Source organism: Lotus japonicus, chromosome 1 (genome assembly GCF_012489685.1).
Source record: "Lotus japonicus ecotype B-129 chromosome 1, LjGifu_v1.2".
Taxonomy (NCBI): Eukaryota; Viridiplantae; Streptophyta; class Magnoliopsida; order Fabales; family Fabaceae; genus Lotus; species Lotus japonicus.
The window spans coordinates 129707745-129730592 of NC_080041.1; the positions used below are offsets into that span (position 1 = coordinate 129707745).

General features: G+C 34.7%; 3 protein-coding genes across 3 annotated transcripts; 2 read left to right on the forward strand and 1 right to left on the reverse strand.

Moving 5' to 3' along the window:
• The first annotated feature begins 1781 nt into the window (after positions 1 to 1781).
• LOC130730698 (zinc finger CCCH domain-containing protein 14) lies at positions 1782 to 5121 on the forward strand. The gene is made up of 3 exons (XM_057582769.1): positions 1782 to 2063; positions 2579 to 2639; positions 4155 to 5121. The coding sequence occupies exons 1-3, from the start codon at positions 1991 to 1993 to the stop codon at positions 4909 to 4911; spliced, it is 891 nt and encodes a 296-aa protein (XP_057438752.1). The 5' UTR covers positions 1782 to 1990; the 3' UTR covers positions 4912 to 5121.
• A 1983-nt stretch (positions 5122 to 7104) lies between these two features.
• Positions 7105 to 8427, reverse strand: LOC130732678 (18 kDa seed maturation protein-like). The gene is made up of 2 exons (XM_057584682.1): positions 8242 to 8427; positions 7105 to 7670 (listed from the first exon to the last, which is right to left on the reverse strand). Exons 1-2 carry the CDS (start codon positions 8347 to 8349, stop codon positions 7350 to 7352), a joined length of 429 nt encoding a protein of 142 aa, XP_057440665.1. The 5' UTR covers positions 8350 to 8427; the 3' UTR covers positions 7105 to 7349.
• Positions 8428 to 16468: 8041 nt separating this feature from the next.
• Positions 16469 to 21374, forward strand: LOC130730699 (omega-6 fatty acid desaturase, endoplasmic reticulum isozyme 2). The gene is made up of 2 exons (XM_057582770.1): positions 16469 to 16626; positions 19879 to 21374. The coding sequence occupies exon 2, from the start codon at positions 19890 to 19892 to the stop codon at positions 21042 to 21044; it is 1155 nt and encodes a 384-aa protein (XP_057438753.1). The 5' UTR covers positions 16469 to 16626; positions 19879 to 19889; the 3' UTR covers positions 21045 to 21374.
• Positions 21375 to 22848: the final 1474 nt, after the last annotated feature.

Genomic DNA, 22848 nt, shown 5'->3' on the forward strand with positions numbered 1-22848 from the left:
TACCCTAACACATTCTAAGGTAATGATATCTACATTTATTGAAAGATTGAATTTCCTTCATGAAATAGACTCAATCCAATCACTAAATTTTGTAACAGATTATGGAAGTTAATAAATATATGAAAGGAAACATTCAATAGATAACAGATAATGTCTTGCCTTTCTTGCGTTGAAGCTTTTGTAACGTTTAGAATCTTCTCATATAAAAATGAAAAAGATTTTTCTTAGAATTGATCATATAAAATATTGTTTAGTGGTAGATTCTTATAAGGAGGGGTAACAAGACCGAAACCCATAAAAATAATATTTTGGGAGAAACTATCACTGTAAGAGCAGGTTAACACCTGCAAGAGTCTTTCAAAAAAAAAAACACCTGCAAGAGAAAAAAAAAAAAGATAATTGTGAATTACACTCTCTGGAGATCCAATGGATGAAGACCTCCCAACATGCCCTTTATCTTTCGGAGATTTACCTCAAAACGATCAGAGTTCAATTTATCAATGACAGTTGCAAGCTCTGCACAATCTATCTCGCACTCCATCCGTCTAAAGCCCTGGTTGCAAACATGGGAAAGACCCTGGCGAAGAGTTATGGCCTCACCAATAAAGGGTTGCCACCAAGCTCCAAGCCATCAATACCGAAGAGCCAAGCACCAAAAGCATCACAAAAAAACCAAAGCTCATACAACCACGCTCCTTAATGAAGCTCCCATCAACGTTCAATTATAAATAAAGTTATATATTTTGGTGAAAATTTTAATATTTATATATTGACGTTGTAAATAAAAAATATATACACATTTAGTTTAATTTTTTTTCTTGTATTTGAATTGTGGGGCAAGGTGGGTGCTTGGGGATGACCATAGTTCTGGAATGCAGACCTGGCAGATTGGATTTATGTTCATGCGTGAGAAGGCCATGCGATGTGATTCCTAGTAGGAATTTGGGGCGTGTGGAAATGGCGTTGCAACATGGTTCTTGAAAACAATCCTTGGATCGTTGAGGTAGCCTGGCGAAAACTCATGCATGACCATGATGATTTTTTTGCATTTTATCAAACCGGATCTGATTAATGGTGGGCATGGATTGCTTAGCATGGGATGGAAGCCGCCAACAACAAGGTTTGTTAAACTGAATACAGATGACAGCTTCTTCGACAACGGTGGTGCCATGGGTGGCGGGGGCCTCGTTCGTGATAGTTCAGGTAGTTGGGTCGCTGGCTTTCTTTTCCAGGAAGGGGTGGGGAGCACGTTCCTTGCTGAAGCTCTCGCTTTCATACATGGGCTCAAGTTCACGTGGGAGCATGGTGCTTGGAAGCTCCTTTGCAAATCTGATTGTAAGGATTTGGTGCAGGTCATTGCAGATCCTGAAAGTGCTCGAGTTCATGTTCATGGCGCCGTAATCACAAAGATTCAGCACATGTTGAAGTGGAGATGACGGGTTGAGCTTTGTTGGGTTTCTCATGAGTGCAATTTCGCGGCGGACTGGTTGGCGAAGCGTGGGTCTCTCCTTGCTTCTTCGGGCTTTCAAAGCATAGAGCGTCCTCCTCCGGGCTTAGAAGTTCTTGGCACTTTTCCGATTATAAAAAATATCACAATAATTTTTTTTTTAAACGGGAAGTAAATTAAAATTAAAAAGTAAAATAGTGAGATATGATTGAAAATTAATTTTCAGTTCAATCATTCGAATTTGAAAAAAGTGGGAGTCGAAAAATCACAATTAAATACTATTTAATTTCTCACAAATCAATTAACTATAATTTTCAACTCAATTTTTGTCTCACCCTTTATCATACCCACACACCGTCTTCACTCTCTCTCTCTCTTTCTCTCGCTTTGCTTCTTTGTTCTCCAAAACCCCTTTCTCAGGGTTACGATTAGGGTTAGGGTTTTCCCACCTTCTTCGTTCACTTTCCTTCAGATCTCTCTCCAATTGAAGCTTCTCCTGTTCCGAATCCTCTGTTCGTTGCTCTATTATCCCGATCCGGATCTATGGATTTCCGCAAGAGGGGAAGACCCGAACCCGGTTTCAACTCAAATGGAGGAATCAAGAAATCTAAGCAAGGTTTGGTTTTTTGCTCTAACGCTCTTATGGGTCTTGCTCTATGGTTTCTTCTTGTTTAAAAGTCGTTTGCTTTTCGTAGTTTGAGTCACTTGTGAGTTGTGACACTACTCTGCAAGTTCTTGTTCTTTTGTGTGTTTGTGAATGTAAAAAGAAGCTGTTATTCAAACTTCTACTGCTAAATTTCAGTAGAACTTGTATATGGTATGTTGATAATTGAGGAGTTAATTCAATCTCTTCTCACGCTCACGAACATACCTAAATCTCTGGTCAAATTGTTACAGATTGGTCTATTTTTCAGTAGTTTGGGCAGTGTAAAACTTAAGAACTGGAATTGCCCCTTTTTCCTTTCAAAACTTTATGTTAGATAATGAAGTTATAGAATCTCTAAAAGCTTTCACTCAAGCAAGTGTATTTATCTTTTTTAAAAGATATTGTTAACAACTTTGGAGTTGAGTGTACAAGATTTAAAAGCAAGAGAATGTTAACTGAGAACAAGTAATAATGTTTTGCAACAGAATTGGAGTCATTATCATCTGGTGTAGGAAGCAAATCGAAGCCATGTACCAAGTTTTTCAGGTGCTAATCTATTCCTGACTTAATAAATAGTTTAACTTTAAACTGCCATGTTTTATATTCTTAATTCTTAATAATGTTTGATTATATAATTATTTTAAGGCTAAATTGTTGAATTGCCTTAATAATAAATTATGCGATTCTGCTAATCAACTGGATATTCAAAGCTTTTATACAGGTACATATTGATCTAAACAAGATGTAACGGATTAGTGGTTTATAAACAGAGTACCAAAAAGATAACACATTGCTGGAGAAAGAATAGTTGGAATGGAGATCACTATATCAATGAAAAATTGATCATTTTTCCACTTCATGAATGCCTTACTGCTAAATTAGTTTGATTCCATTAATTACTTTTAACATCAAATTGCCTGCTTTTAGTAGATTCTATTGCTTACGGACCCACCTTTCGATTGGTAAGCTATTAACAAACAAAGATTAATTGAAAATTCATTGGTTGGGTCAGGTATCATGCCAAATTATCAAGTGTAAATTTGTGATTTTGTAACTTACGCGTTGAAAATAGAGAAACAACTTATCTGTTACCTTTAACCGGAAACATTTGAATATCAAAATTCTGATTGTATAAATCTTGCGGCCAGAATAAGAGATGAATTGGATCAAGATATTACCTCATATTCGATATACTCCCTTGTTATATTTACTTTCTTTATAGGTCTTGATTTGCTTTTGAGGGATGGTGACATATTGAAACTCGATCTATTTTGTTTGTTGCTTGGTACCATTGTTTGTCACCAAATTTTAGCAAAAGTCTTGCTTAGTTAGTTAGTTTGTTGTTCTTTGATATAAATGTTTCGTCTATCCAAAATAAAAATTTTCAATATAGATGAGGTTAGTAGGTAATCCTTTGCCGATGTAAATTTATGTTTTAAATTTCTTACCTTTGGTTACTTGGCTTTTTCATATAATTACATGATAGGATTCATTTGACTCTATCTTAATTATTATTGGCAATTGCCTGTGCTTCTAAACAACTCTCTGTAATTTATCATAAATGCTGGTTTCTTGTACGTAGTACTTTTATTTGCTTATTTTGCCTTGCTAGATCACATTTCCTTGCTCAGTTTCTTCCCTTCCCCTCTGATGTGGGTCTGCTAGACCTCTCCCATATGACCTATTTCTCCTGTTTGGTTTTCCCTACGTCAAACCAAGAGCTTGGTTTTGGAATTTAGGTTTTTCTCTAGTGATATTTGGAGGGAATATCCTGGAACTTTGTGAGTCTAGGATTTCATAGTGTGTGACAGTCCACACAACAGTAGATCCCTGAATGGTCATTTCATTATTTGTCCAGTTCAAACTCACCTGCTTTATATTTTGCCAAATAAGCCTTAAATCTGTTTCCATGTTGACATTCTTATCTTGAGGAATGTGGAAATGAGTTACATACTATGTCCAGTTGCACCTTAGAAAAGGGGATACCTGCCATTTTTTTGGGTGGTCATTACTAATACTTGGTTTAATGTAATCTAATTGTGCCATATTTTTGTTTTGCAGCACTGCTGGCTGCCCATTTGGTGAGAGCTGCCACTTCTTGCACTATGTTCCGGGTGGTTATAATGCTGTTGCTCATATGATGAATCTAGCACCTTCAGCACAAGCGCCACCTAGAAATGTTGCTGCTCCACCACCACCTGTGCCTAATGGGTCCACACCTGCAGTGAAAACTCGCATATGCAACAAGTTTAACACTGCTGAAGGCTGCAAATTTGGTGACAAATGCCATTTTGCCCATGGTGAATGGGAACTCGGCAAGCATATTGCTCCTTCATTTGATGATCATCGTCCGATTGGACATGCCCCAGCAGGTCGTATTGGTGGTCGAATGGAGCCTCCTCCTGGTCCTGCTACAGGCTTTGGTGCCAATGCCACTGCTAAGATCAGCGTGGAAGCTTCGCTGGCCGGAGCAATCATTGGGAAGGGTGGTGTGAACTCAAAGCAGATTTGTCGTCAAACTGGAGCCAAACTATCAATTCGAGAGCACGAGTCTGATCCAAATCTTAGAAACATTGAACTTGAGGGAAGCTTTGATCAAATTAAGGAAGCTAGTAACATGGTGAAGGATTTGCTGTTGACCCTGCAAATGTCTGCACCACCTAAATCAAACCAAGGTGGTGCTGGTGGTCCTGGCGGCCATGGCCATCATGGAAGCAACAACTTCAAGACAAAGCTGTGTGAGAATTTTGCAAAGGGAACTTGCACTTTTGGAGAACGATGCCATTTTGCACATGGACCTGCTGAATTGCGGAAATGAGGAGTGGGAACTTTCTTTTATTCAGGTGGATTGTCGTAATAGTCAGGACTATAATTATTATTATTAATATGTTGTGCATTGCTACTTAGTGGTACTGACAGAACTTCTGATGCTAAGTTTTGCTGTTTTGAGTTTCTTTACTTAGCTACTTGAACCTTCCCATTGCAACTTTCCTTTATTTGTTAATTGATGCTCTCTTTAGGTTACCAATTACTATTCCTTATGTCCATTTTTCTTCTATATCAGAATTTATAACGATGTTGATTTTTTTTTTTGGTTACAAGAGGAAAGCTAATAACGATGTTGATTTGCTAGGGGTTGTGAAACAGAATGTTCATGTGTGAGTTAATACATCAGGGAACCTTGTCTGTCCTTATTTTTTGTTAGAAGATAAGTAAATTAACATAAACAAACTCAGGACCAGAGGAGCTAAATAATCAGAAGAATATGAAGGTTTTTTCAGTTATTTTCATTCATGTAGTTATTAAATAGGCTTCTCCTCCTAAAAGTTTTATTCTTTCGTCCTTGCATTTTATAGTAGTATTGTGTTTAGTCTGCTTGGGTGATTTTTAGGATAAAGCTCCTTATATTTACTGAATTAGAATAAGGTTTTCAAAATTTGTCAACCCTTTTCCGTGACAATCCATTTAACTCCAGAGGCTTAAGATAGGTCTGGGCTGATTAACTTATTGTGCAACTCCATGGAAGTGAGCCATGTTGAACTATTTTTTTGTGTAAATAAATCTATTTATTCACGATGATAAAGTGACAGCTTTCATGTTTAATTAACGGTTGATCAGCCATTTTCAAAATTAACTTTTATGATAAGGGCAGAATATAATTGAATTTCGGGCATTGCTCCAATAGGGTTCAGTAGCTTGCAGTTCATTCTTTAGACTATAAAGGATTAAGTATTAAATTAAAATCATGGTAAAATAAAGTAAAATGCTTGGTACTCTTCCATTTTAAATGAGTATTAAAGAAATTGCTTATAATTTAATAATAATTTAATTGTGAATATGTTTGTGGATGTGAAAGGATTCGTTATTCAAAATTTAAAAGAGTGATTTTAAATGTGTCAAAATTACCGTTGGAAACTTCCAGTGAAGCAACCTTATTTGACTCAGGTATATAAGGGTAAAAAATCACCTTAAGAGTGTGTGTCTCTTTAAAATTAAACTCTTAACCTAATATGAGTGAAACAACCACTTTTAACCATTGCGATTTTAAAAGTGATAATTGTATTTGAATGAATTATATTTTTCACATAATAAATAAGATTTCCTAATAAGCAACTTGAATATCACAAGTTTTCTTTTTTGGTTACAGAATATCACAAGTTGTTTCTTTCAACATTGGTGATCCATAGTTTAAAAAAATCACATTGGCGATCCATCAGCCCAGATTTTGACAAAGTAGGTGATGGTATTCATTAACTAACCAGCCAAGCATAAAACAATTCCAGACATATAATCATTTTACTATATTTTTCAAATAACGCAAATCTATTCTATTTTACAATTGAAAAAAAACCCAAAAAAAATAATATTCCAACTCTTATTCCTTTTCAACCTATCATCTTCTTCTACCCTCTCACCATCTCTTATTTACTCCTCAACAATATACCCCCGAAGTCGGAGCTCTATACACTCTCTACTTCTTTTCCACCTTCATTTTTATCTATTTTTCTTTTCTCTATCAATCAAATCATCTGTCACATTTTTACTTTTTCTCTCCTTTCTTCATATCTTTCTCTTCTTCCACCTCTCAACACCTCATTTTTAAGGTGTGGAGATATAATTATTCATGTTTTAGTAATTAACTACACTATAAAATATTTTTATTAGTATACTTTAAAAGTAGAACTCAAAGACATTAAAGCACTGAGAGAAGGTATTCAAAACCTCAGAGCAATCAAAATTAAGGTCCCCATCACTAATTGAAGGAATAATTAGAATAAAATAATCATTTAGGCTTGGATTATGAGATAGCCATGCAATTAGATCAAACGTAAGAATTTACTACTATAATGAAAGGTCACATTGGTGCAAATGCAATGATCAACTTTCTATTTTAGTGAAAATTAAATCACAGTTCAACCTTAGTTAGTATTTATTTATTGATGGATAAAAAATCACAATATTGGTCCATCAAATTCAATATTCATATGAGTTAAACTATTAACATCAGTGATTTTATAACTACTTATTCATTAAACAAAGTCACATTACAACATCATGACACATAACCCCACGTGCTAGTGGAAAAACCCTGTTGTAAAAACACACCAAACTGCTTATGGCAAAAACAAAAGCAGCTAAACAAAACATACAAAGACAATGAACAACAACAACAAAACCATACCCCTAACTTAGTCTTCCCATACATTAATCAAAATTCAAAACCCGAATGAACTTTGATATAACCTATTTTATTATTTAATTGTAAGTACCGCCAGTCCCATACCCAGTGGCATTTGGGTTTCCACCCACACGGGTATTATGTCCAGTTCCATGGCCAGGCAAAGCTGAGGTCTGATGGGCCCCCATGGGCTGCCCATGTGCCCCTGTGGTTGAGTACGCCGCTGTTCCGGTTCCGGTCCCAGTCCCCATGTGAGCAGCTGCTGCTGCCGACTGTTTGGTCGCCGCGTTGTGCTCACGCGCCGCCAGCTTATCCAGCTCCGCCTGGCTCACCTTTGCCTCTTTCTTCTGTGTTGCCATCTCCTTTTGCACAGGGTCACCTGCCGTCACCTTTTCTGCCTGTTTAACAACATACACATTCATGAAGGAACCACTATACAAAGAATTTAAATAATTTCACATAAAAAAAATTTAAGTATAATTGAATTCACTTTTATCTCTAGATATATAATCAAAGAATTCATGATTAGTAGAGTAAGACCTAATTTCATGTACCCAAAAAAAATAAAATTGGATAGACGTTATGAAGCACTCATGATTCAGCATTACTAGCTAGCTTGATATTTTATACAATATGATAGAAAATAATATTTTAGAGTCTTTTTTTTTTTGAACGTAAATATTTTAGAGTCAATACAAATATAAATGTTCAGAAATCACTTTAAGTGATTATACATCTCTTAACAAAGTTTTTCAAGCACGTTAGTTAGTTGGTACACACCGCCCAAAAATTAAACCGTGAGTTTTATTATTTACTAGTTGTACTAGATATTTGTTCTACATAAATTTATTATCTTCAACTTAAGTTCACCAAATTTTATTTCTACTTAAAATTGTCAAACTTTAGGGTACTAAAACTTTAAAACAAAAATTAATAAAGGCATGTTAGGAAAATTAAAGTAAAGGGTACCTTTTCCTGAACGGTGGCCTTGGTCTTCTCCTTACCGGATTTGGCAGAAGCACCAATGTTGGCAGCAGTTTCTTTCATGGTCTCAGTAGCTTTCTTTGCTCCCTGCATTTTCAAAAATTCACCTTGATCTTCAACTATCAACTTTCAAGTTTCAACACTTTCTTTAATTTCTAGCTATGGATTTTTCAGCTCGATGTCCAAACACTGCACTCTATGCATTAAATAGCTTTAGGTTTCTCCACTATCATGTATACACGTGTCGAATTTTAGGGCGCGTGGCATGTTTGTGAGGATAGTTTGATCCATCGTCTTACACGTAGTTGCCACGTGCCTGTCGGCAATGAACTTGAACACAGCGAGGCGGTTTAGGAAGTTGAGGGACACGTGTCGAACATATGGCGGAGCCACGTTGAGAGCCCCCCAAGGTCACGAATTAACGGTTATATATTTAACGATGTATATTTTATAAAATGAAGTATGTTGTCTCAGTGGTTGGTGTTTGAGCCCTTTTACTGCCAGGTAGCGTGTTCAAATCTTAACTGTGACATTTTTGATTAATACTCCATTTTGATAATTAAATAGTACAAGAAATAAAATATTATTTTATTGCAAGAGGAAAGCTAATAGTGTTTTTTTGGTAAAAAAAAATCTAATAATCTTAAAGCATGACTATGTTCAAAAAAAAAAATCTCAAAGCATAACATTAATATATAAACTAGTACGTTTACCCGTGCATGGATATTCATTTTTGTTTTTTGTGTTTTTTTTATAAATTTGTGTGTTTTTTAAAGATTTTTTTTCTTTTTGCTTCATCGAAAAGGGAAGATATTTTATAGATTAAAAGAACTAAATTTATTTTACATATATGAAATCATAAATTCGTACGTTTTCCTACTGAATTATTGTTTTTGTTTTTTAGAGTTGCTATTTTATTTTTATCTTTTGTACTTTTTTCCTAAATGCTCGATTGTTGGTCATAACCATTCCTTTGTGACCTGTGCGATGCACGAAGGATATTAATTTTTTAATCACATATATTCGTTAAAAATCTGTGTTATTTTTGTTTTGTTTATTAAAAGATAATTTATGAATTAAAAAATGGAATTTATTTTAGGTGTAGAAAAATATAAATATGTAAGTAGTAACAAAGAACAATCAGAGTTCTCTACTTGTTCAACTTTCCATATCTTCTCTACTGGTTCTACTTTCCATACTTGCACTCTTCATATTTGGGCTCAACTAAGCAACACTTTCATTGTTGATTTGTAAACTTAAAGAAAAACACCATAAAAAAATTGTCTCAATCTCGATAGCTACAAGATCCTCCTTGTCTTAGGATGCATGGGATTAATACCATAAATGCGAATATTAAATAAGAGCTTAGCAGTTAGCATTAGAATCAACATAAAATCGACCTTTCAACGTTTCCTCACATTTCAATCAAATCAATTCATTTTCCTGCTCATTGCACTCCTTGGCATACTGTTAGCTCTACCGTAGATCAGTGTACCACTCTCGACTATTTTCTTCTTAGCAACTTCAAGCTCCTTACTTTTTCACTAATGCACATTCCTCTTCCCTCTTCCGCTTTTCCGGAAAAGACTGTGGAACAAATGTCCTCACCTCTTCTACTTCTTCAACGGAATATGCTACCTACAAAGAGAATTTGATCAATAATGGTAAACAATATGAGCCAAGGAGAGGTTCTTATCATAAATATTCATATAACTTATTCTGGAGCATGTACTTGCATTTCACATAGAAAAGATGAGCTTACCTAGAATAAATGGCCCTTGACTGACTGAGTCACAAAATAATTTGTACACTTGATGGTGCTTTTGTATGACCTTCAATTGCTCTCAAGGTCTTCAGAACTTACACCTGAATTGCATAAGGCTATATTCCTAGCTTGCTTTCATCAAACATGGTTTCTTTCCACTGTGCACCCAATCTTGAACTTCATCATTTACTTCCCAGCAGTTACCGATATTCAACCTGCAAGGAAGAACAAACAAAATACTATTCTTCAAGCAAGGTTAAAAGGGTACAAAAAAAAATTCTTAATTAAAAGTTGCAACACCTTAAGCCAGAAATATTTGAATTGAAAAGAAAAAGAGAATGGAGGTGCATCCTTATGGAAGGGATTGCCACAATGTCAATAGACCCTTTATCCGAATCCCTCCCTCGTGCAAGAGAATGGTCTTGTTTGAAGGCCAAAACTCAATTCGAGAGGGAGTCTGCAGCAGGTGAGAATATAAGGAGATAAATTTGTCAAAGATGAATCTGAATGTCCATACTTTTTAGTAGATCTAGCAAGGATTAGGAAAAAAGAGGATTAAATAGTCCATTCAAATAATTTTCAAATACAACCTGAAATTCTAAACCTATAATGACTATACATTTCACTGCAATGACTTATATTGTGGAAGAAGCTTTTTTTATCGGTGGAAAATCTTTAGAAGAAACGTTTCTTCGTGCCAAATCTTAAGGAAAAAAAACTTTTCCAGGTGGACCCTATGAACATTAACACAGTTTTGAAAGCCAAACTTCTGAAGTAAAAGCCTAGAGATGGGGAAATTCAGTCAATAGAATTTACAAAGATGAACTTCGCAGCTGCATGATTTCAGTTGTATTTGAAACACAGGGAGAAAACTCAAAATTTGAAGAAGCCAAGAATACAGAGTTAGCAAAAAGAAACTTGAGAGAACTCAGAGAAAAAGATAGTCACCTTAATGGAGAGATGATGCACATGAGACATAAAGCTGAGAAAAGGGAAGTAGGAAGTAGATGAGGGAGCTGGTAGTGAGAAATTTAGGAGGTGTTGATAGAGCTTCTTCGAGGAGAATAATAGGTGAAACCTTCTCCAAGGTTCCTGGTCTTTCATGAGCATCACTGATTATCCACCAACCCAACCTCATTAAGCATTGAGACCATGCCCACTCTGCACATATATAGACTATAAGAATCACTTTAATCGACTGCAATTCCTAACATATGGATGCTATAGTGCAAAAACTGACCTTCTTTGCTGCGAGCTCAACACCACTGTGACATCCCCCAACAATCAATAACAAACTTGCATATTTTATTTTGTATATTTTCTGCCAGTAAAAAGAATCCCCATCACTTAAAGTAAATAGTTAAATGGAAAGTCTTTCACACATCAAAATCCAAAACATGCAATATCAGTTTATTAAAGATCAAAATAGGCAAAATCCATAAACTCATCCACAACATCCCTCAGTCAAAACGGGAGTGAAAGTGAAAGCTGTAAAATCGTATTAAGAAAAAGCGAGGAGAACACCAATTTTAACAGCCCAAGTCATACATAGAAAGTCAGTAAAATAGATTTGCACAGAAATGGAAAGATAGCATCAAAACATGTTCTTGTTCCCCTTATGTATGCTTCACAGTATCTCCTTCCGGGCTCATTTGGAACTCGCATTAGAATATCGGTTCCAGTAGAAGATGATGGCACCAGTCCTTGTGTAAGGTCTTCACTAAGAAATTAAAATTTGATTAGCACCAGTCCTTGTCAAATAACACCAATCTTAGCATATCAAAATAGTGCTGGCTAAATAACTACAACAGCACTAAGAAAAGCCATGCTATAGACCAATCGCTTTTCAGTTTATGCATCGTGCCATGTCTCTATCATAACTCCAGGCAAGTATGAATTTCTTTGAATTTGTTCTCCAAACTACACTCAGAGATTGCTTTCTTGTAAAAATGGAAAACTATTTGCTAATTGGATTTTAAACATGATAACCTCCAATTGTTCAATCTTGACAAATTATAGGATAAGATCATAGTATTTATCAAGAGGCTCATGAACTTCTCACATCCTTCTTGGTGGATTTCAAAGAACCTCTCCTTAAAATTTTAAAAATATTCTAAAGGCCTATTCTTGTCGAAAATGCAAAATTATGCCTCAAATATTACATTTGATATTTTGGGTGGATATGAATATTAATTATCAGACAATACATTAACATAGAGAATACCTTTTTAGGATTCACTATGACAGTGACATCAGGAACTCTATGCTCTAAAGCTTTTTTTCACTTCATTCATACATCCTACACATGCGGGTGAGAAGGTACTCCATATTAGAAGAGTAATTCATAACCAATACACTAACATCTCAATTAAAAATACTAAATAGACAAAGCTAATGAAAGGTCAAGATTGAAACCTACGGCCAAGATTTCATCTCTAACTAATTATGTTATGATTTACTGAATTACCCATCTAGAAATTTTAATTCATGTGCAATGATTTGTTGATTTACTAAATTGCCCTCAAGGCTGCAAGAACTCTCCCTTTATATATAGTATAGATAGATAGATAGATAGATAGATGTCTCTAAAAAACTAATAACTAAAAGAATTATACTTTTTCAAGAAAACATTTGAAAAAAAAAGCAATTTCCAACATTATTAATATTTTGGCCCCTCATATTATTTTTCCTAGTTCCGCCAACAACTGCTCGTTGGGGCTTACGTGTGCCCATCAGTATCAATAAACGCTGTCGTTTTACCCTGCTTTTGGTGGTCATTTCGTTTCGCCGCCATTCAATGTGTTTGAAATTAAACGAGGGAGTGTGCTTGTTGCGGAACAATGAAGTTATCGACATGTTGCTTGGGAATATGTTCAAAGCATAAGAGTTGTGAACTTGTGATGTGTGTTTCAGAATGGAAGAAATATAATCCGGCCATATTAATCAAACATTGATGTGAAATACGTAATGTAAATTTCAAAAAAGAAATACGTAATGTAACTAGAGGCCATGCATAGTTAGGTGAGACGTGAGATATTCTCACAAGAAAGTTACGTCTTGTTCTTTTCAAAAAATAGTCATCAAGTCAAATCAAATGAAAGAGTAATCAAATCCTAATTACAATTTCAAAAAAAAAAAATCCTAATTTCAAAGAGTAATACTAATAAGTATCACAAACACTCAGCATAATAAAAAGGTAATTGTTAATGCGCATGTCACCCTAGCTCTCTCATCTAATTTCACCCCTTTTTTACATGCATTTGAAAGTGCGTAATTCAAACACTTAGAAGAGGAGGTGAAATTAGATGAGAGGAGATGTTAATAACAACTACTTAATAAAAAATTGATTACTCTAATCATCAATCTCAACATTTAACAACGTAAAAAAAAAAAACATGTACGTGACACCCGGGATCGATGAAGATGAAAAGTAGTTGTTGGCACAATGAAAAAACACACATACTGAGCGACTCTTAGTAAGATTTTTATGTGAATATACAAATGAATTAGTCAATTTCACACTAGAACGAGTGGTATTCTAATATTGTATAAGTATAGACTATGCGATTGATGATGACTTATAAAATTTGATACGAACTATTCATATAACAACAAGGTGCATTCCCTTTTTGTGAGCTCAGTTCTTACAAACTCTAATGTTAAGTGTGCTTGCCGTGGAGAATATATATAGTACGTGCGACCTCTTGAGAAGTTTTTTTCGGAAAATAAGTGAATGATGACAAAGCGTGCTGGAAAGACTAATGTTATCGTGGACAATGACAGATCCATAAATCTTCTATTGTGGGAGAAATATATACATGTGAATTTGTCACACTAAAAACATAATGTATTACCATAACTCTTTTAGATGTATTATAGTTGTATTTGGTGTATCTTTGAATACACGGTAGACTTTTGAGTATTGGGCTGATCTTAGGGTTTTAGGGCTGATTTTGGGGTTTGGCGTCGATATTAGTGTTTATGGGAAATTTTAGGGGTTGGGTCGATTTTCAAGTTCAGGGATTAATTTTAGGGTTTTGGGACCCATTTTACTATTTAGTGTCGGTTATAGGATTTAGGGTTAATATTTTTGTTTTGAGCCGATATTAGGGTTTGAGATTGGTTTTAGTGTTTTGAGTCGATTTTAGTGTCTATGAATGATTTTAGATAAAATAATTTTTTGTAAACATTTTTTTGTTGATGAAATAAATTTATAAAAAGTTTATAAAAAAAACTAAGTTATTGAATGGATGGATATCTGTCCGTTAAAAATTCACTAATAGATGGAGTGGATGAATAATTTTTTAAAAAATTAGTGGATCCTAATGGGACCGTGGATACCGTCAAGTGGTTTGCAATGTTGATTGTAGAGAACTCGTGCATTCGTTGGAAGATGAGGAGAGTCGACATTTCTTTCCCATACTGGAAAACAGTCGTTTCCTGCTGAATCAGAATTGGAGCGTCTGCCTGGTTCCCATTAATAGGGACTGTAATAAGCCGGTTGACTGGTTAACGAGAAAAAAGAGCCTCATCTTCGGACTTCCATTTTTCTTGGTTGAGAATCCTCCGATGGAGCTTGAGATCCTCGTCATGAGGGATTGTTTAGCTGTTCCTTGGTTGTTTCGTTTTGTTGTTTGATTTCTGGTATAACAAAAAATAGATTATTTGAATCCATCCATCTACGATCCATATCAATATCTATATTCATATCTATCCAATCCATCTATTTGCCACATCTATGCATAATGATGATAACTTTTGGTAAAAAGTTCATTCAAATTCGTCACAAAAAATGTTCATTCAAATTAAATTTAAACGTTCTAATTAAACATGTATGATATAATTTTTTTTTAAGCACATATATGATATAAATGGGTTCGTCAGGAGTCAGGGTGCTTTTCTTTCTATGTAAAAAAAAAAAGTTGTTTTTTTAATCAATGTTCGAAATGAGGAGCACGTGGGATCTTAGATATTTTTTAGGTGGGCAAGCAAGCAAGATATAAATAATAGAGGGGCCGATGTCACATACAATAAAGTTATCTCCACTCTTTAAATACACTTTTACATCTATAAAATGTTAAGAGAGAAATAAATGAGTGCTATGTTAGAAAATGTAAAAATATATAAGGAAAAATAAGTGTAAATAAGATGGAAGAGAATATAAGATATGTATATATGTAATTAAGGTCACATAGGTTTGAAAAAAGAAACACAAACATTAAAGAATTTCAGATGAAAAAAAATCTTTGTGGAACTCGAGTATTTGAAAGTATATTGAAGCTAAAAGACATAACATACTTAACAATTTAATTAATAAATACCACTAGATACTTTATTGTTTTGAATGATAACTTAAGTGGTAAGAGTTATGAGATATATGATTTTAGTAGGAGAGGTGTAGAGATCAATCCTTGAAAGACGCAATTTATGTTTCTGATGTACCAAAAAAATTCTCACTTCGCTCAACAAATAAAAACTGATTGCTTAAATTCTTAGGTTGAGAGTTTGATTAAATATTATAAAGTGTTGTTTCTTTCAAATATTAAATATTTAATTAATATTATATGATGACAAAAAAACTTATCGACATGAGTTGGTACAATTAGTCGTAAGATAAAATCTACCATGTTCAGTTATCATAATATAGCCAACGCTTAAGTATCCCCACTTCAAAATAACAAATAGATCAAGGATAGCCACAAGTACACTCTTGGAGAAACATTGTGTGAATCGAAAGCTCGGCATTCTTTTGTCTCAGTCAAAACTCCCTTGAACGTTTTAGTATATGTTTGGTTTCAAATCTGAAGGAGCCAAACGTGAATCCAGAAATCCAAAAATAACTATTTCTTGCTTCTGCAAACGTTGATCTGGATGAGTTTTCTAAACATGCTCTTAGCCGGACCACTACTTTTCTTCTTATCTCACCCTAGTAGTTTACACCACTTTAATAAATATATAATAAACTAAATATTTTGTTTTTAACTTTTGATTCTATTTTGATTTTTTATTGATAGAATAATAATATTTTTCACAAACCAATTCCACCTCCACCTTACCAAATTGTGAAGAAAAAAGAGGTAAATGAGTGATATGATAGTTGATGTAACAGAAAATGCAGAAAGTAAAAAGAAGAAAACAGAATGAGAATAATATGTAAAAGTAAGGGAGGTGTGAGTATATCACAACTCTTTAATGAAATGCCTGTTGATTTTGTTTCTACATGGGTGCAATAATAAACTAGTGGTGACTACGCATTGAGCCATAGGGAAGAGAGGAAAAACAAAACTGACATATCGTAGGCAGATTCACAGTCACAGAGTCCCAATCTCTCTCAAGTGGTGTAGCTGGCTAAGTGGCAAGAGAGAGAAAGAGTCAAAAGACAAAAGTGGGGGCATTGCGATTTGCAAACAAGTTAAAAAAATAAAAAAAATACCTCGCGGGCCCCACTCCCCTCGTGATTTCGGAAAGTGAGGGTGTGAAAGCAGTTTCGTTCCTCTTCCTCCAATAATAAATACCCCCACTCTCCCCACTCACGAGCCTCGCCTTCTCCCTCTTCTGCGCCGTCACACCTCTCAACAAACCACCTGCTTCATTCACACCTTCAGGTACCCCCTCCCCTCTCTCATTGAATGTGATGATTCTGATTAGTGATTTTCTGTTATAGATTTCTCTAGATCTATCATCACCTGTGTTAATGTTAATTTTCTCTCGTGTATTCATTCTCTGTAGATCTCTGTCATTCTATTAATTTATTCATCATCTCCATTTCATTTTCTCGTGATTTTGCAATTTCTCTTCATCTCTCACCATTCGCGCACCTTCTCAATCGGATCTAATGAGGAATCTCCTATTTTCCGTTTTTTTTTTGTGGAAATTCTTTGGGGAGTTTGCTTAGTCTTCCACGAAACGTCAAATGTTGTTGTTGTTGTTGTTGTTCCTTTAATTTATCGGTGGTTTATTAATTGATGATCTTATCTCTTCTCATCAATGGAGATAACATGTTTATGTTGGTTGCGTATGTGCGTTTCGTGAATCTGGATGAGATTACATGTTTATGTTGGTTGCTTATGTGTCTTCTATTCATTGAACGCAGGACTGATTAGAATGATAAAATTAGAGAAGGAAAAGAGAGATAGGAAGATTTACTCAAATTATGAAATCAAATTTTAGTCATTATTCACTGTACTTAGAGAAAAATAAATAAGAACTAAGGGGTATAATATGAAAATAAATAATATTTTAAAAAAATTTAAAAATTTATTGTTCTTGTAAAAAAATGTGTGTTTTTACATAAGCAAAATATGATTTAGCTTTTTACTTATCACATGTTCCATGTTTATTCATGTGTACCTCACTATCGTATATCTCTCACCTACCCTCACATTCATATTTTAATCTATTGTAATTTTTATCGATTACTACTTTCTCATAAAGATTTTTTGTTTTAGCTTCCTTTAATTTTCCTTAAATGTTCTTGTTTTAGATGCATTTTTCATCTTTTTTTCGTCTACCGTCTCATTAATTGATTTTTATCACATTTTATATCAATCAACACAACTTTTCTCTATAACATTCTTTAAAAAAAATGCATTCTTCTCTATAACATTTATTATTTCTTGTTATTTAAAAAAACCTTTTAGTCAAATATACTGATGTTGATTTTTGTGTCATATGGAAGTAAGTATAGTTTTTACTACTTTCTAGTTGATGAATATCAAACATTTTGTTCTCTGAAATCCTCATTTATTTTCTCAGCGTATATAGTGATATTAATGAGCAGACATTCTTGAGAAATAGTCTTTGGACCACTTTGCTTGGAAAGTTAAGGATATTTGTATTCTTTCCCATACGAGCTTTAATATCCTCTGCCGGACGACTCACCTCTAATTGTTTATTAAAGTTGATTTCCAATATTGTATACATTAGTTGTCACGCGCTACTTTTAATCCAAGCCCAAATGTATGATTATTGAAGTCTTATTCTTGGCACACAAGTTGATATTGTATTTATTCATTTATTATTCTTCGTAATTGGAGTGTGGAGATAGACAAAATAGTTCAATTGATATTTTTATATGTTACAATTGTTATTCATGGAAAAATTGTTTGATAACTATAGTGTTTTTTTTTTAATCAAAAATTAATTAATGTAACATGATTTAAGTTTATTATTATAAAAAAGATCGTACTTACTAGTATATGTTTGATTTGGTTCTTATGTACTTTGATACCCTTGCTTGGTGGAAAAATCAATGGAATCTATGCATTTTGAACGGATATGTAGGATTTTGGTTTATGTTGTGAGCGGTTTTGCCAAATCCTTTGCCAAAATGGGTAATAAATAAATCTATTCTTATCACGAGGAGTTGATTTGAACTGAAATAAATAAGTTTTATATCAGGAACATGTTGCCTTTCGCTATTCATGCGGAGGAAAAGGAGGAAGGGATATATATTAAATATTTCTTTTTACTTAACTTTACTTTATTTTTGTTTAAATGATTCATAATTATGTATTTTTTCATCCTTACTGTGAGTCTTTACTCTTTAGAAAAAAGTTACTTTGAAAATTGTAAAGAGTAAAAGATTTAATTTAAAAGAAATCATTTTTTTTGAATAATATTGTATAGTAGAAGATATATTTAAATACTTTCTTTGACAAAAAAATTATTATATTTTTTAGTAGTGTGGAACAGCTAATGGTTTTTGTTGTATCCGAGCCTGCGAGTCATATGAAGAAATAATACATGTCGGGATCAGATGACCTATCATTGTGTCCCAGTAAGGACTGAAAATTAAATTCGATGCACCGTCCACCAGATTAACGTTACCTGTGTTTGTCACCACTTATTTTGCTTTTTCAAGTGCTATACTTCATCTATTCTAGTTTTTTTGAAGTTATTCACTAGTCGGTAGTCATAAAACTAATTTATTGAGACTTTGAGATCATATTAAATGTATAGATTTTTTTCTAACAAACTCTTCGTCATATGCACTGTCCAAGGATAGAACCATGAACTAGAGGCTTTAGGTCAGTTATCTATCAAATGTGCTAGAGCTTATTATCTATTTTAGATTTCTATTTGACAATAAGTGTTCATGTTGAACTCGTGGTGTCGGTGTTCTGAACTGGTCTTAGATTAGCTGTAGGTGAGATAATAAATAATAATAATAACAAAGTAACTTACACTTGTAGGTTATAATGAGATGGCAATTGTACCCTCTAGGCTCTATCACTTTTTCTTCCGGCTTCAGCTATGGTCCTTTACTTGGGGGTGAAAGGGAGAGAATGAATTTTCTATTTATAAAAAGGTCTTAAAATGGAGTTAGAAAAGAAGTTTAAAAACAAAATTATTGTTGTAGAAAGTAAAAAATAGAAATTGCCTATAGGATGTGGAGTTCAATATGAGGTGTCAAATCATTCTTTGGAGCTGTATGATATTTTTATGCATTTCAACATGAATTGTAAATGGAACTTTTTCTCTGGATTAAGATGAAAGTTCTTTCATATTTCAATTAAGTGGTATTTCAACACTATTGATTCTTTGAAGACCCTGCCTCATAGGAGGTATAGTAGGTGAAGCTCTTGTTTTTATAACTGGCAAATTCTGCAACTTGTTTCTTATTGTAAATAGCTTCCCTCTGTTTACGGATATGGATAATGTAGGATGTTTGTTCTTGTAATTGTGAATTTATTTTACATATTTTTTAGCGAATGGGGTGATAATTTTGAAAGAGGAAAAACATCACCCTTGAGAGTTTGGTCTTGTTCCTGAAAATTCTACAACTGCATATATACTTGTACTTAATTACTTCTTACAGGAGCATTGTAACTAAATGCATTGCTGTGTCTTGACAGGTTGCTGGAAGATGGGGGCTGGTGGCCGAACCTCTGTTCCTCAACCCAACAGGAAGTCAGAGACTGACGCTGTGAAGCGGGTGCCGTTTGAAAAACCTCCTTTCAGCCTCAGCCAGGTGAAGAAGGCCATTCCACCTCACTGTTTTAAGCGCTCCATTCTCCGTTCATTCTCTTATGTTGTCTATGACCTCACAATAGCCTTTTTCCTCTACTATGTTGCCACCCATTATTTCCACCTCCTTCCTCGCCCTCTTGCTTTCCTAGCCTGGCCAACTTACTGGGCCATCCAAGGTTGCATCCTCACCGGAGTTTGGGTCATTGCACATGAGTGTGGCCACCATGCATTCAGTGACTATCAATGGCTTGATGACACTGTTGGCCTCATTCTCCACTCCTCTCTCCTTGTCCCTTACTTTTCATGGAAATACAGCCATCGCCGCCACCATTCCAATACTGGTTCCCTTGACCGGGATGAAGTCTTTGTGCCCAAGCAGAAATCTTCTATAGGGTGGTACTCCAAATACCTCAACAACCCACTTGGCAGATTCCTCACAATCACTATCACCCTCACTCTAGGCTGGCCCTTGTACTTGACTTTCAATGTTTCAGGCAGGCCTTATGAAAGGTTTGCTTGCCACTTTGACCCATATGGCCCCATTTACTCCGATCGTGAACGCCTTCAAATTTATATCTCAGATGTAGGAGTACTTGCAGTGTGCTTTGGGCTTTACCATCTTGCTGTGGCGAAAGGGCTTGCCTGGGTTGTGTGTGTTTATGGAGTTCCACTGCTAGTGGTCAATGGATTCTTGGTCCTGATCACATACTTGCAGCACACTCACCCTGCATTGCCGCACTATGATTCCTCCGAGTGGGACTGGTTCAGAGGAGCTTTGGCAACAGTGGACAGGGATTATGGCATCCTGAACAAGGTCTTCCATAACATTACAGACACTCATATAGCACATCACTTGTTCTCCACAATGCCACATTATCATGCAATGGAGGCTACAAAGGCAATAAAGCCAATTCTGGGAGAGTATTATCGGTTTGATTCAACTCCATTTTACAAGGCAATATGGAGAGAGGCAACAGAGTGTGTTTATGTTGAGCCAGATCAAGGTACTGAGACCAAAGGTGTATTCTGGTACAACAAAAAGTTGGAATGACTGCTGCAGCTTGTTGTCCATTAGGGTGGGAAGGTTTGTTAAACTTTCTTACAACTTAGGATGTTTGGTAAAGGGAAATAATTTTATTTCAATCCTGATATTTGTACTGGTAATTAGTAGTAAGAGGACAATAGCTTGATTTCAGAATAAGATATGGCATCTCTGAACTGTTAGATTATTGATTTATGGTTTGAAATCAGTGTATGTCGACCTAGTTTCTCCAGGTAGTACCAATGTAATCTATCTGATGGGAACCTTATTCTTGTTCTTTATTACAACTCATTTGGGAATTCCGTGATTGGCTCAATTATGAGTTTTGTTTATCTGTAACTTTCTGTTGTCAACGTCCACTGCTTGGATACCTGCTATAGAAATGAACGGAACTCTTATCAATTGAGTTGATAGAATCATAGAAAGATCATTATGTTACAGTTAATTGGTATTCAAATTAAATGAACTATATCAAATTTGGGTGTTTGGTTCAATATGATTCATGTTGGTATTAGAGTCGGGGACAGCCAAGGTACATGCTTGCCTTGGGATTGCTCACCGCAGGGCGTCATATTTAGCCACTTTATTACCTCACTTTTAATCCTAGGTTTAAATTTGCATTCACTTCCAAAAATTTGTTTATGTACTCCGTCTTTTCCTCTCAATGAGACTCAAATTATAAGTTGAACATCCTTTCGATGATCCATTGATGACAAGTATGCAAGGTTTGAAGTAAAAAATGGTTCAATGTGATCTTCAAAAAAAAAAATGATTTGTAAGTGATTCCACAGGTTGAAGATGAACATGACAAACCTTAATAGCGAATTTACAAACAGGTTTGCTATTATTACTACTTTTACTTGAATTTCCCTTGAGTAACTGAATTTCAACCATTGTATTTTTGCAAAGGAGAAGAAAGGGAATCTAGTAGGAGATGAAGTATACTTGGAAGGGAAAAAACTCTAAGATGGGAAGCTGGATGATCGACCATCGTACTCCTAAACTTTCATACAGAGGAATCATCTTCGAACACTTTGATGATAAAAAAAATAAAAAGATGCTGTGGAAATGTTAAGTACGAAAGCATATATTTATAAGAAAAAATGGGGAAAGTGGTGATACTCTACAACATTCCCATTTAAAATTTTGAAAAGAAGTACAAAAGGATGTGAAAGCCAAGAACGAGACAAGAAGTAGAAAAGGTTTATATGTTTTGGCCACAACTCTATTATACGTGTTTAAATGCTATGTTTGGTTGGAGGAAGGAAAATGGGGAAGGAAAAAAAACACAGAAACCGATGAATGAATTTAGATTAAGGCGTAGTCTAAATTCATTTCTTGAATTCTGTGTTTTCCATTCCTTTCTCTTTCCTTCCCTCAAACCAAACACACCTAAGATTAAGATTTAGTCATTATGTCAAATCATTATTATCATCAATGATTACATTTTATAATAACGGTTCAAGTTTCAAAACTTAAAAGACCAACAAAATACAAAGGTTTGAGCAACGTATCTCGACCAACATTAGATAAATAATTAAGGGTTAATCGCCTACTTGGTCTCTGTCTTTGTTTCGTCGTCTGAAATTAGTCCCTCCCCGAAAAATTTGCAAATCTTGGTCCTCTCGTTTGCAATAAGTCTGGAGCAGGTCCTCGCTGGAGCTCCGGCGAGTGATGAATAGGCATGTTGACTGGATAAATGAGGCTGACGTGTCAAGGAAAAAAAATAAAAAATAAATACAAATAAGTTTTAATTAATTAAAATTTCCTAATTAACCCTAATAACTAACTAATCACAATCAAGGTCCAAATA